General features: G+C 32.2%; 1 protein-coding gene across 1 annotated transcript in view; it reads left to right on the top strand.

The window, feature by feature from the left end:
- The window catches only part of LOC134725360 (proton myo-inositol cotransporter-like), a 33,134-nt gene extending 19,658 nt beyond the window's left edge, over nt 1-13,476 (top strand). Inside the window, exons 5-9 of the mRNA XM_063589115.1 lie at nt 1,019-1,182; nt 5,255-5,369; nt 8,062-8,297; nt 12,763-12,915; nt 13,144-13,476. Coding sequence (XP_063445185.1) covers nt 1,019-1,182; nt 5,255-5,369; nt 8,062-8,297; nt 12,763-12,915; nt 13,144-13,358 — 883 coding nt within the window. The 3' untranslated portion in view covers nt 13,359-13,476. The remainder of the gene's footprint in view (nt 1-1,018; nt 1,183-5,254; nt 5,370-8,061; nt 8,298-12,762; nt 12,916-13,143) is intronic.
- The last annotated feature ends 1,118 nt before the right edge of the window (nt 13,477-14,594 follow it).

Here is a 14,594-nt window from a genome sequence, read left to right as displayed (position 1 = left end):
AAAGCTTTGACCCAAAATATGCAGTATGGGAAAGCAACGTCATCACCAAGTAGAGACTTCTCTTCAGGGAGATTGAATATATTATTCGAATTTTCCTGACCTTCCTTTCAGTTCTGACTTATTTATATATAACCGTATCTTTGCAAAACCATTTAAGCCGTCATCAATCCAGAGAAACTTGTAGTGTGCATCGACCAGTGAAATTGTGTTCGGAGCATCTCTGAGCAAAACAAGATAAAGACATTGTCAAATATTAAAAATGCAAATAGCAAGATATGTCAAAGTGAAAAAAGACATTGTTTTCATAAAAAAGGAGTTGCGAGGTCCATAGGAGTTGTCATCATTTTCTCTGAGAGCATCAAAAGAAATTTGCTGCTGCCTCTTTTTCCTTATTGTCTCATCATTAACGTGTGCCATTCTGAGGGAACTGAATTGTGATTAATTGTGATTGTAGCTTTTGGAGGTTCACATGTCTATGTTCTGTAGACTTTCTTGAGCTACTCAAATTACGCTGTTTGCACATACATTGTGGTTCCAACTCGATGACATCGTACTATAATACTACGGTTACATGATGGCCTTGCGAGGGTTTAACGTTGTCGTGTGGCCTTCCCAAGACAAGACAAGACAAAGCCGGACAGCTTCTTGTTTACTTCGTATTATCTTTGTGTGGCAAAAAATTCCAGTTGGCAACGATGATTACACTAATATAGACGAAGATGACACGATTTGAGAAGATGTCCTTACGATAGTCTTACTATGGGGCAAATTTGACATACGAAATCAACACAAAAATTAACCTTCGCAAGGTCTTTTGGCATGATAAAGACTTTGCCACCACTAACGATGCTGCTGTCGGACCATGAAAACTCAACTAACGGTCATACGATGATTTAAGATGCCCTCACGAACTTTCAATTTTTCTTATGTCCATCTGGTATCAATTCCGGGACAATGAGACGCCTGCATAAGTGACTGTGATTTCCCAATATTTATGAATTTATCAATGTCGTTTCAGGTATTATAGTGCCAGTATTATAAAAATGAGTGGAGTTAGAGATAATTCTACTGCTATATGGATGTCAGCAGCAACATCGTTTGTAAACTTCGTCTTCTCCTTACTTGGAGTTTGGCTGGTAGAGAGAATAGGAAGGCGATTGCTTGCTTTGATCAGCTTAGTGGGTATGTTGGCAATGTAAAGGGGCATAATATGATTTAGATTGAATAGAATAATATCATTTTGTTTTTTGTTTCAAATATTTATTATAGCGAAGTATTGACATAACTATTAGCTGTCAGTTTGGCACAATTTGTCAAAAAAAGCTCAAAAACATAGCAAAATTATTATTGGCCTGCAAGTCTGTAGTTCAGCTGAATTTAATCCGTATTCGATTTAATCTTACCCCGGATCCTCTAATGCTAACTGTGTACAGTTATTAAAGGAAAAGAATTTCAACATTCAAAGTTCAACAAGGTAGCCACCAGGATAAATCCTCGTTGAGTTTTTCGTCCAATAAAGTAATTCATAAGCAGGTAACTTTTTTTTTTTAATCTCTAACATGGAATCAAATAGAACTATGCAAATTGCCATTATATAATTGCACGCGTACGTCTAACGTTTACTTTTATTTATGTTTGTGTCAAGTCTTCAGACCGTTGTTAGTCCTTAGAGGTCTCCTGGATGGTAATTTAGATCGCGAAATGTAAATACATTATAAAGATTTCATACATTAGTGCTTGTGCCTTTTTTCGACTTTTATAATTTTGATATACGTTTTAGAATGTTATTAATCAAATATGAGTACTAGTATTTAGGTGAAAATCGATGAACGCTTATAAACATATTCAAAAACAACTCCTGTCCTTAATCATCAAGTGTATTAAGTTAGACAGGGATTGTAAAAAAAAATAGTTTTAGATTTTCAATTTTCGATGCAGGAATACAATTTTTGATACGAATATATATATGTTAATGACCACGTTAATCTGCTTTATATCAAAATCACCAATATTTAAAACAAGTAGGAATATGTATGCTTAATTAAGACTTTAATTCTTTTACTTAACGTTTTAAAGTTTCCAAAATTTATAATTTATAAAATTCCAAAATTTATAATTTATAGAATTCCAAAATTTTTAATTTATAGAATTCCAAAATTTATAATTTATAGAATTCCAAAATTTTTAATTTATAAGAATTTGCAAGATTATTTCTTCTTTTTTATGTTATAGCAGAGGAAAACAAGTATGGTAGTCCCATATTGTCTTGATATTTTGAAATAAAATTGAGAATGGAAATGGGGAATGTGTCAAAGAGACAACAACCCGACCATGTTATCATTTCAAAATTCTATCATTTAGTTTACCTTCTACTCATATACTTATGGCTTTTTTGGGTATAATCGATACAAAACGTGCCATTATCACAACCATTAGTTTTAACACAAACTCGGTTACTTATATTTTAATTTTCTCATGAGATATTATCTTCAATTTCGTACTTTATTTGGTCTTTTTAACAATTTATTCTACAGCGTCACTGATGAGTCTTTTGTGGACGAAACGCGCATCTGGCGCAAATATAACAGTTTCAAACCTGGTATCTATGATGAGTTTATCTACATTCTGGGAAAGTAGGGAAAACACTTTACTCTCATACTTCCCTTTTTTTACACCAAAAGTACGATCATAATATTTTGCAGTTGCATTTACATTCATTTGTAAATGAATATATTTAATAAAGACAATTATCACAAACACTCATAGAAACAAAGTGGGAATTCGGATGTTTAGGGTGTTAGTAAGGACAAAAAGTTCCTTCTCAACTTTTGTCGCAATAAAAACTTTTAGTTACTAATATTAATACAGAATAAAAGGGAATGTAAATATAAGATGATGTGGTATGATTGCCAATAAACAATATCTGCCAGAGACCAAAAGTAATAGAAGTCACCGTACGATCTTCAACAATTAGCAAAACAAATACCGTAAAGTAAGCCATAAAAAGAACCGAAAATGTAAGACAATTTAAGCGAGAAAAAGTTAACGACCTGCATTTACAATAACAATAAACGAAAAAAAAATATGATAACCAGGTATACAGATACAAACGACAACACGCAAATAACAGGCTCCTTATTTTTTTTGTAATTTGTTTATTTTTTAAGTCAGTATCTATAATACTAAAATTACGAGGTCCAATTTGTCAGCCGTCATCACGTAAAAACGACGAATCAAGGAATTCAACTTTATATATAACTAATATAGTACAAAGGTGTAGATTGAAAATTACACCACTACAGGCCCTTTTGTTTTCCACGTAATTAATATTGCCAATAATTAAGAAGTTCCGGGTCGAGTCCGATACCGATACCGATACCAATAGTATATTCACCTATTACCGATTACCTTATCTGTATGTTCCGCATCTGACAGGCGCACCACCAAACGGTGTATTCAGGATTAATATGCTATATAGTATTAAACGGGTCATAATCACAGGGTTGACACTACTTAATTGTCAAATTGTTACCTATTGTAGTATTTTGATCAGTTAGACTTTCTAAGATAACAATACGAATACTAAAATAGGTACAGTTTTCAAATTGTTAACGGACATGACGTAAAACAGCGAATCAAAGAATTCAACTTTATTTATAACTAATATAGGAAAATGCTGTTGATTAAAAAATACTCTATTCCAGGACCTTTTGTTTTTAAATTAATTAATATTACCAATAATTGATAAGTTCCAGTTCGACGGGTTCAAACAGAAAGATTTGAAAGCAGAGAAAACTGTTTATCTTATAATCGGCATGACTTTATCAAATGACAATACTATAGTTAGATACTTTAATTAAGTCACGGACCCGCGATATCACGGGTGTGTTCTAGTAGTATATAATATGCCGTGTTCTGAAATCATATTATGCAACTACCTTGGATTGCAAGAGACAGTAGAATAATTCCCTACAAAATTGGTGAAAACTGTTTTACTGAGATTTTGGCTGTTCAAATTTTCATCCAAGATTTGATCATTTATAAAAAAAAACATACCCTCATTATAGTAATTTTCATTAATAAATGACTTTCCATATCATATAAGGTATGATTTATGCATAAGGTATAATTTAAATTTTCCAACTTTCCAGGCCTCGATTTTGACAGATTAAGACAAAATGTCACTCAAAAAAGGATTTAAATAACGTTGCAATAGTTTCCAAACTCTTATTTGTATTGTGAAAGATTTAACACGACCCTAAATACCCATAGATATAAACATATATTGACAGACGTGAAATCGTTAATTAAATGTTATAGATTTTTGATTTTTTTAAAGTCATCGTTTTATCTATAATTGATTGCAGGATGATTAATTCAATGGGAGGTTTTCTTTTCATGGTGGCACACATATTGTTTCACTTTTAAATGTAGATAGAATTTACTTTTCTTATAACTGAACACGGTTACCACATCCGTAACCGATTTCCAGCAAAAAGTTAAATTAAAAGGTGCCATGATAAGGGTTGAATTATTGACTTGCAAGCCATTGCTGTATTTTCTAATCTTTTAGCTTGTTTATGACAAAATTAATCGAAACTGACAGTTGATAGCGAATAAGTATTTAAATATTCCGCTTTTATAAATTTCGTGTTGTCGAAATCGTAGCTAATGCCCTATTGATAGAGGTATATTGATTGTGTCACCTCAATCATTGAAAAGGTATATGCAACTTTTCTGTTGTTTTCACCTTACCAGCTCACTGAACTCTCATAACGCATTACGGTCACTATCACGAATTGCAACATGTTTTCACAGTCTTAGTTCTTTGATACCGCAATAGTCAGTTTTTCGTTGTCATCCTGTGTCTTTTTCTTGGGTCAATTTATTATATTACACATCTGTAAACTACTGTTGCCCAAATTACACATGTTGATGTGAAAATTCGCGATTTGTTGCTCCATTATTGTTTTTATATCAAACTATCTTTGCAAAAAAAAGGGGAAAAACATTAGACGACTTACACAACAATAGAAGCCATCAAATTGCCATACAGAAGTTTACACGTTCATATTATGTTTCTTCCTAACCTAGATCATCACTTCGCAGATTTTTTTCAAAGTTGAAACAACTGACAGAATCCAGTTCGAGAGTCGTCTTAACAAAATCTCTGTTTTGTTTCACAAGAAGAAGTGTTACTGATTACAATAGATATATTAAGTATCACAGGTTTTTGTTACATTTTATATTGTAGGGATATTAATAAGCCTAATAGTTTTAGCTGTAGGATTCCAATTGTCGGCTTACAGCTCGCCTTCAATTGCATTGCATGAACAAATCGCAGAAAACAGCAGCTGTAATTATTTCAGGTAGAAACATTTATAACCATACATAACGTTCAAAAACACACAATTTTTGAAAGCATTTAATGTCAGACTTTTGAATGGCATATCAAACGCATAGTTTACTTAAAAAGAAGGCCGGCTATATTAAAGGGGCATGCAAACCGAAATTTCGAAATTATTACTTCAAGTTATTGATTATTTCAAAATCATTACTTATTGAAATATCGGAATTATTACTTTTTAATTATTTCAAAATTATAACTTATTGATTTTTTCAAAACCATTACTTACTGATTATTTCGAAATTTTTACTTTTGGATTATTTCGAAATTATTACTTTTTAATTATTTCGGAATTATAACTTATTGATTGATTATTTCAAAATCATTATATTGAAATGTCGTAATTATTACTTGTTGATTATTTTGTAATTATTACTTATTGATTGTTTCCACAAAATAAAGTTTATTTGTCTCATAGTTATACAATTTTAAAACGGGGTCGGTGCTGTTCCTGTTTGTACATTAAATTCAATGACTAGAATAATTTGAGCCAACTGCCAGTTGTGTGGTTCATTAACTTATACATGAACATTTTATGGTTGCAATTTTCTAAAAGCTTTCTCATAATGATGTTACGTCTTCACCTACGTAGGCAGTAAGATAACATTAACGGTATGAATTTTACTTTTTTCTTGATTAAAACTTTATGTTAAATGTCATAGATAAACAATAAAAAGATACTGTTCATTTGCAACTGTCAAAATCTCCCATTTATGTACGTAATCTATGTAATACTGGTAAATTATTAAACCAGGGATATCGTTACCATAAATTACTTAAAACCTTTACTAATTTTTTCCATAGATATAAAGATTTGGTTTTGAAGTAAAGTTGTACCTGTAGAAGACTTATTTCAAACGGGATAGCACATTCTCATTTTTACGGAAATGTTGTTAACCGTGCCCTGAAAATCTGGATATGATCCGGGTAAACTTATCGCTCCTTTAAATAAACTTATTCTAAAAGGTTACCAATTCAACACTGTGATCAGATCATTGAATATTGTTTTTATTGGTATAAATATTGATTTTGTTATCAGTAAATTAAAAGCAAACTAAATATTACTAGTATGTTACATACATATACACATTCATGAACTTACAATCTATCGATACCTGTAACTTGGCATTACACAAGGTCATGTTTTTCTTTGACTGTTTATGACGTCTTTACACTAAATCCATTGCACAAGGTCATGTTTTTCTCTGATTGTTTATGACGTCTTTACACTAAATTCATTGGATGTTGGATGTGTACGGATTGATAATTTAGTCTTTGCTGTTTGTCTTTTTCATTTTTAGCCATGGCGTTGTCAGTTTGTTTTAGATTTACGAGTTTGACTGTCCCTTAGGTATCTTTCGTCCCTCTTTTAGTCTTAGATACATGATTTTTATTAGTCTTTTTGTTGTTGGGATGTACAAGTACCTGGCCACGTCCACTTGTATTTTTGTCCATTTGGTGAGTTACGCCTTTTTAAACTGATTTATATATTTCGTTCTTATATTGTACTGTCCCACTGTCTCAGGTTAGTAGGAGGGTTGGGATCCCGCTAACATGTTTAACCCCGCCACATAATGTATATATGTGCCTGTCCTAAGTCAGAAGCCTGTAATTCAGTGGTTGTCGTTTGTTTATGTGTTACATATTTGTTTTTCGTTCATTTTTTTTTATATAAATAAGGCCGTTAGTTTTCTCGTTTGAATTGTTTTACATTGTCATTTTTGGAGCCTTTTATAGCTGACTATGAGGTATGGGCTTTGCTCATTGTTGAAGGACGAACGGTGACCTATAGTTGTTCATATTTCAGTCATTTTGGATCTCTTGTGGAGAGTTGTCTCATTGGCAATCATACCACATCTTTTTTATATGAGAATATTTTCAAACATTTCAACCGATGATAGAAACTAACAAGATTAAAAAAACATAAGGGCTATTTTGATGAGAGCGTCACTGATAAGTCTTATGTAGACGAAACGCGCGTCTGACGTATTAAATTATAAATCTGGTACCTTTGATAACTATTATTACATTAAATCAATTATAATCGAGAATGGAAACGGGAAATGTGTCAAATGGGTCTTCAAAGTAGCGAGAAAATACCACACTCTGAGGTTAGCTTCAGCTGACACCTACACACTTATGTTTATATGCACTAGTTAAGCGACACGAACACCACTATAACCACCGAAACATGCATATGCACCAAATTTTAAAACAAAAAACACAAAAGGACTAACAGAGGCTTTTGGTGTCTGAATTGGGACAGGCACAAATAGGGGTTGGTTTAAACATCTTTAGTAATATCCATTTGTCCAAAAGAAATAATCAAACACGCACCAATACGAACAGATCAACGGATAAATGATGACAAAATGCAGTGGTTTTCTAATTTTTGAACTGAGGCGTTTGATTTTACTTTATCGTTGTTCCGTTTTTTCTGCCAAGATCTAAGAAATGTAGTATTACAATTGTTTGAATAAAGATTGAGGTAAACAACATTTGCAGATAAAACAATAATTGTGTGTGTTTGTGTTGACGGTGTATCTTTCTAGCAGCATAGCTCATTAAAATACAAAAGAAATCATAATTTAAAACTTAGTGCAAGTAAAATACAATCAACTATTTTGATTACTTATTCGATTCATTCATTTCAGCTCATGTCAATCCTGTATTCAGACATCTGATTGTGGATTTTGTTATACAGAATCAGGCAATACAGCGGTCAACGGATCATGTCTTCCTTATAAAGAACCCGCATATTCTTCATTCGGTCGATGTAACTCGTCCAGTTTACCAAATGACTTGGTTTGGGCTGACAATTTTTGCCCATCATCTTACTCTTGGATGGGATTGATGGGACTGGTTTTGTATCTAATGGCATTTGCTCCAGGTATGTTTTAAAGTTACATGAAACTTCAAATAAAAAAAATGTTATGCATACTTTTTTTTAACTAAATAGCTAGGTTTTATTATCAAACTTATGTAGATATACGTTTTTCTGATGAAAATTCTTTAATTTGTCCAAATTTAAAAGAAATTTAACTTTTTTTAATTTTTCGACGACATGTTTCCCTTACGGAGTTACCTCAGCGTGACATTTCTTAGTAAACATTTGATGACAAAAATCGCAAATGCGAAGGGGGAATCCAAATAGACAAGAGAGAATCATAAACGGAAACATCGTCCGTCATCGAAATAAACTATATCTTATTGTACATGTTATATTTGTGCTTACCTGAATATCCATGCTTCTTTGTTGTTTGATTACAAAGGTGACAATCATATGGAACGCCATAGCTGTCTTATGTGTCTTTTTTATTGCTTTTCTATTATAAGATGGTGGTTTTCTATTATAATATGGTGGTTTTCTATTATAAGATGGTGCTTTTCTATTATAAGATGGTGCTTTTCTATTATAAGAAGATAAGATGGTGGTTTTCTATTATAAGATGGTGGTTTTTTATTATAAGGTGCTTTTTTATTATAAGTTGCTTTTCTATTATAAGGTGCTTTTCTATTATAAGGTGCTTTTTTATTATAAGGTGCTTTTTTATTATGTGATGGTGGTTCCCGTGATTAACCGGAAGTGTGGGGAAGCCCTAATGACAGGATGATTGCCCGGATAGTGACAGGACGGTTGACCGGACGAGATATAAATAGTCATAACTTTTTTGTTATTCGGTAGATTGGTTTAATATTTGTAGACCTTAAAGATATTAAAATATATTTTATGAAAATCAAACAAAATAAGTGAAAACAAATATTTTTGAGCAAATAAAGTTGACCGGACGGTATTCACACTCGTCGTTTTACGCTATACATATATTCAACTTGTCGACAATAAGTGTTAATATCTTTGACAATATTTGTACAAGTAATTCAGGAATCTGTGAGATTTATAAACAAATTATACGAAAATATAAATTTATAGTAAAAAAAAATGTTTTTCTGCTAAAAAAGTTGACCGGACTGAATTCACATTCGCCGATGTGTTTAACAGAGACATATATTTTTTGCAATTTTCACAGCTTTCTAAATACTTTACCGTAAGTTTAACTTTATAGAAACTAGGTATATCCTGAATTGTACAGATGTCACCATTCTGCATGCCAATTTTCAATATACATTCAAAATCATATAAGAAAGAAGAGAGCTCCCGAAAGGAGGGACCACCGAAAATAACCCCTGGTTTTCAGGAAATCTTAAATTAGTATTCCATGGAGCGTATTTATCCTCAATTTTAAATGCAAACTCCTAGACAGATAAAATTTGGCTCAAAATGGTCTTGATATATCTCTCTTTCAACAAAAGTTTCATTTCTGCAAATTTATTGGTTAGTTTAGGTGAAAATGACATCAAATGCACTATTTTTTGTCAGAGTAGGCCTACGTTCTAAATTTGAGGGAGTAATTGGTGGTATGACACCTATATGATACATGAAGAGATTCGCAACTTTATAATTGTATTTTAGGTCTTTGGTTTTAAATATATTAACAGGATTTTCTTTCTTCACAGAAGGTTGACTGTCAGTAAGAAGTATCTGATGATCTTGACTGCCATCATCAGCATACCTCAATCTTAGTAGATTTCGGTGTTGATACAACCTTCTGTTTTGACTGAGGTATTTTTTTAACTTGGCTGGTGTTTTCAACTTGGCTGGTGTCTTTAACCTGGCTGTTTTTTTTTGTGTTTTTGGAGACTGATGTTCCAAGGGAAAGGACACTCAAATAATTGTGCCTCCTAAGAGTCCGAGAAACTCTCGGGATGCACGATTTGGCGTACTTTTTCAAGGCTTCTGGTGGTCTAGAACGACCGCAAGACCCCTCACCGAATGGTGAATATATTTTGCCTCACTTTTAAATTTAAATATAGTGACAGAATAGTTAGTGACAGTGCAGTATTATATAAAAGTAACTTTGTGTTTGATGCCGTCCTTCATTTTCTATTGCAAAGGGTATGAACACGACTGAATGCAAGTTTACTCCTTCGATGTTAAAGGTCATATTGCAATACAGTGTTGTTGTTGTTTTCAAATGATTTGATACTGGCAGATTGGTGGTCTCACTTTAATTTAATCCATGTCAGCTATCTTGTTTTATCTTTAAAAAAAAGAGAGAGCCAGTTTTGTATTCTTTAATAAAAAGTTCAATTCACTGTAATCTTTGATTGGATTCTGATTGCCATCTGATTATATAAGTTAATTCAATTAAATGTATACACCTTATAAAGAACACACCTTGAGAATTCAGATTTAGATTTTTAATATTTACGTTTCATTTATATGAGTTGAAATGAACTCATCAAAGATACCGGGATTGAAATTTTATATTTCCGCCATATGTGCTTTTCGTCTAAAAAAGACTCATCAGTGACGCTCGAATAAAAAAATGTTATAAAGACCAAATAAAGTACGAAGTTGAAGAGCATTGAGGACCAACAGTTTTTAAAAATTTTGCCAAATAAAGCAAAGGTTATCTATTCCTGAGGTAGAAAAGCCTTAGTATTTCGAAAAATTCAAAGTTTTGTTAACAGTTAATTTATAATTATGAACATATCAATGATAACTCAAGTCAACAAAGAAGTGCTGATATCGTGCTGGTGATACCCAAGGATGATTTTCAACAACAATTTTTACTACGATAAGTTATCAATCCTTGAAATTGGAAACTTTATTGGGACCCCTTCGACTTGGTTTTGATATCCGTCATTTAATGGAGTATCTACTACAAAACAGTGTTCCGATTGTTTCTTATGGAATTTATAGGTGAAATTAGTTCCCGTGAGTCTGAAGCTCTAACTATATTTACTTTCACCAGGAACGCTCAAACCTAAACATTTGAATGTAATACATGACACTCCAACACGAAGTCATTAGTATTTATTTCATATCACAAATAGCTTCTCTCAATATATATTATATTGATGGTTTTCCCTGTTCATTTGACTTCAGCATGCGGTGTATATATCCCAACTCCTTCGTTATGCACGTGTGTGTAGTGATGTCATAGATTTTAACGAACATAATAAATGCATCACTGGTAAATTATTAAGGGTGCTTTTCTTTCTAACCAAAATTTTGTAAACGTTGTTTGGCGTTTCTTAGCGTTTGCTAAACGCTACAAAAGTAGAAACAAATACATCGAAGGGGTCCCAATAAAGTTTCCAATTTCAAGGATTGATAACTTATCGTAGTAAAAATTGTTGTTGAAAATCATCTTAAATTTTCCACTATCAATTGCCTTGTAGTCGTCTATCGATAGTAAACCGTCTTTTGACGAGTTTTCCGTCTCCAAACCCGCCTTTGTGGTTGTCATATTCTCATGAGCATTTTGTCAAAAATATGTCTAATCAAGTGTCTTCAAACTTATTATTCCACTTATCCTTGATTTTGTGAGATTGGCTAACTTACTCAAACTCCCCAATCATTGTTGTCCACAATCTTTCATTGTGACCAGATTGAATGTTCAAACTTTCGGCTTAAACTCGTAAATAACTTTTCAATTATTTCGTACTTCATTGGGCCTTCATAACTTTCTTTGTTATTCAGTGTGTACCACATTTTTTATGTTATTTCTTCATAGACAGAAAAAATATTACAGTCATTCCTTAGATAATGAAAGTTTACTGTATTTAAAGTCACGATTTGAATATTTGTCCTGTAACGCCCAAATGCTACTGGCTGTACATCAATCAGTTAATGGTCGTCCTGAACATGTATGAAATATTTGCATCTGGATGTTGGACAACCAAAACACAATCAGTCAGCCATTTGAAAGAGACGCTACTGCCTATCACTTATGTCGAAGCAGCTGTTTTATTGCTCAAAGTTTGAAGTGCGGTTGAGCTTAAGGTGTTATAACACCAAATTATTGTTCGTCACAACTGGCTGCATCCGAAAAAGGGTCGAAAAAATATTCCGTTGAATTTGACAGTTGTAGGAAGTTAATCCTACTTTTCATTGCTGTAAAATCAAATCTGAGTTATAAACATATATTTTAACTCATGGTTCCTAAAGCTTGTAAATAGGAAAGAAAAGGGGTGGACATTTGATTGGTTAACTTCCAGTGACGGTTATTATCTTATAAATGCAATGACATTTTATGTGAAATTTTGTCTGTAGTATTTGACAGGATACAACTGTATACATGCCGAGTATTTTGTATTTGAAACAAGTTAAAAGTCTGACCAATTTTTTTTATATGTGCAAAGACTAATAGGGGAGATAATGATGGTTATACACCTTAAATCATGGTGACAATGTAGCAGTTTTATGAAGACGGTATTTCGCATAATAATAACGGATGTGTAACAGTTTCAAAAAACTATATATCTTCTATTTGTATTTATATTAATAGGTTTAGGACCAGTTCCTTGGACAATAAATTCGGAGATTTACCCTCTCTGGGCAAGAAGTGCATGTAGTGCCATGGCGACTTCAACAAATTGGTTTTTTAATTTACTAGTTTCTTTAACATTTCTGACGTTAATTGAAAATATCACAGCATATGGTAAGTTTAAACTAAAATCTAGTGTGTTCGTAAATTATCAGAAAAGAAATTAATTGCTTTCAGTGTATCGTCTCTTTTTAGAAGTTAAAGCTTACAAAATGCTTCCAGAATTCGCGGTCATCTTTTGTCATTTATAAATACTGAAATTTTTCAGCTATATGTTTAATTTTTCGCCCTTTATACACCTTTTGTGACGATGATATAACAAAAGGGATTATTATTTTTTAGGTACATACTGGTTGTTTGTTGGAATTGTCACAATAGCATTGATATTTATTTTTATCTTTCTGCCCGAAACAAAGGGTCTTAAGTTGGAGGAGGTTCAACAGCTGTTTGACCAAGGATCGATCATGTGTGGAAAATCAAAGAATGATATTAATCGCTCAGATGAAGAAATTGTTGTATCGACTGTTGACAAGATCTATCCATCAACAAAGTTATAATATCGTTCAAAGTATCAAATATGCTCATAATTTTATAAACAGATTACATATTATATGACAGTTTACGTTATGTTTGTATATATCATTCAGAAACTTCGAAGTATAATCAGTGACTTCCCTTGTTAGTATTATTAATCCAATTGAAGTCCAAGGTTCTGTCTCTGTATAAGAATTTGATGGACATTTATACTGGTTTTATGCGACTATTCCATCTAACAAGGCTTTCAAATTCGTAATATGATGGTCTAATAGTAATAATAATAAGTCGTGCACAAACTGACAACTCCATGACAGAAACGATAAACGACAAAAGACAAGCATCAGTTTACTTAACACAAATAGATATTCAAAACGTATATTTTTTACACAAAATATAAAACCGGCAAAGTAATAAATTGCAAATTCAAATTTTTATAAATTTTTATATAGGAAAACAATCTTTAATATAAATAAAATATGGTATGAGTGCCAATAAGACAACTATCCATCTAAGTCATAATGTACAAAAAGTGAACAATTATAAAAAAAAAAATAAAAAAAAAATATTCAAAAACCGTGAAAACTAAAAGTCAATTCAAACTGAAACCTTCTGAGACAAATTCGATTTCTCTCCTCTTGAACAACAACAATTTCAAAATTATACTTGCTTTTTGGTGAACTTACTATAGATGCAGAAATTCAGAAAATAGTTCGACAACCTGAAATGGCGCTAGAGAAACAATATATTCTGCAAACATGCATGAATTAATTGTGCATGAATTAATTGTCCTTAACCGAGTAGCAGAACTTCTATACATATATTATAATCTTCCTTCTCTGACTAATCTAAAAGATCAACTTCCTTCAAAACTGTCATGGAAATGCAAGGCCAGAGAAGCATTAAACAACTATTGGAAAATAAATCTCCAAAGGGGACGCTAGTAATAAATCAACACTAACTTTCCTTTTGTATCTCTCTATCTAGACATTGGCAAATCTCATTCTATCTTGAACATTCTACCAGCTTATGTGGGCGAACTCGTAAAATTAATAAACCAAGCAAATCTATGTACTAGAACATATTTATTTAAACCACAAATCGCTCATTTCTCAAATATAAAATTTCTCATCCATTGACCATCTCTAGCCGGAATACGCAGAGAATCATCACGAGATTTACCAACTGTAAAATTGGGTTAGGAAATTAGAATTCCAACTTTCAACAAAGAAGCATTGCTCGGCTAATTTAGAATTACC

This window comes from Mytilus trossulus, chromosome 1 (assembly GCF_036588685.1).
Source record: "Mytilus trossulus isolate FHL-02 chromosome 1, PNRI_Mtr1.1.1.hap1, whole genome shotgun sequence".
NCBI classification, from domain to species: Eukaryota; Metazoa; Mollusca; class Bivalvia; order Mytilida; family Mytilidae; genus Mytilus; species Mytilus trossulus.
Note: the sequence above shows the minus strand (reverse complement) of the source record. Positions and strands in the feature narration are given on the sequence as shown.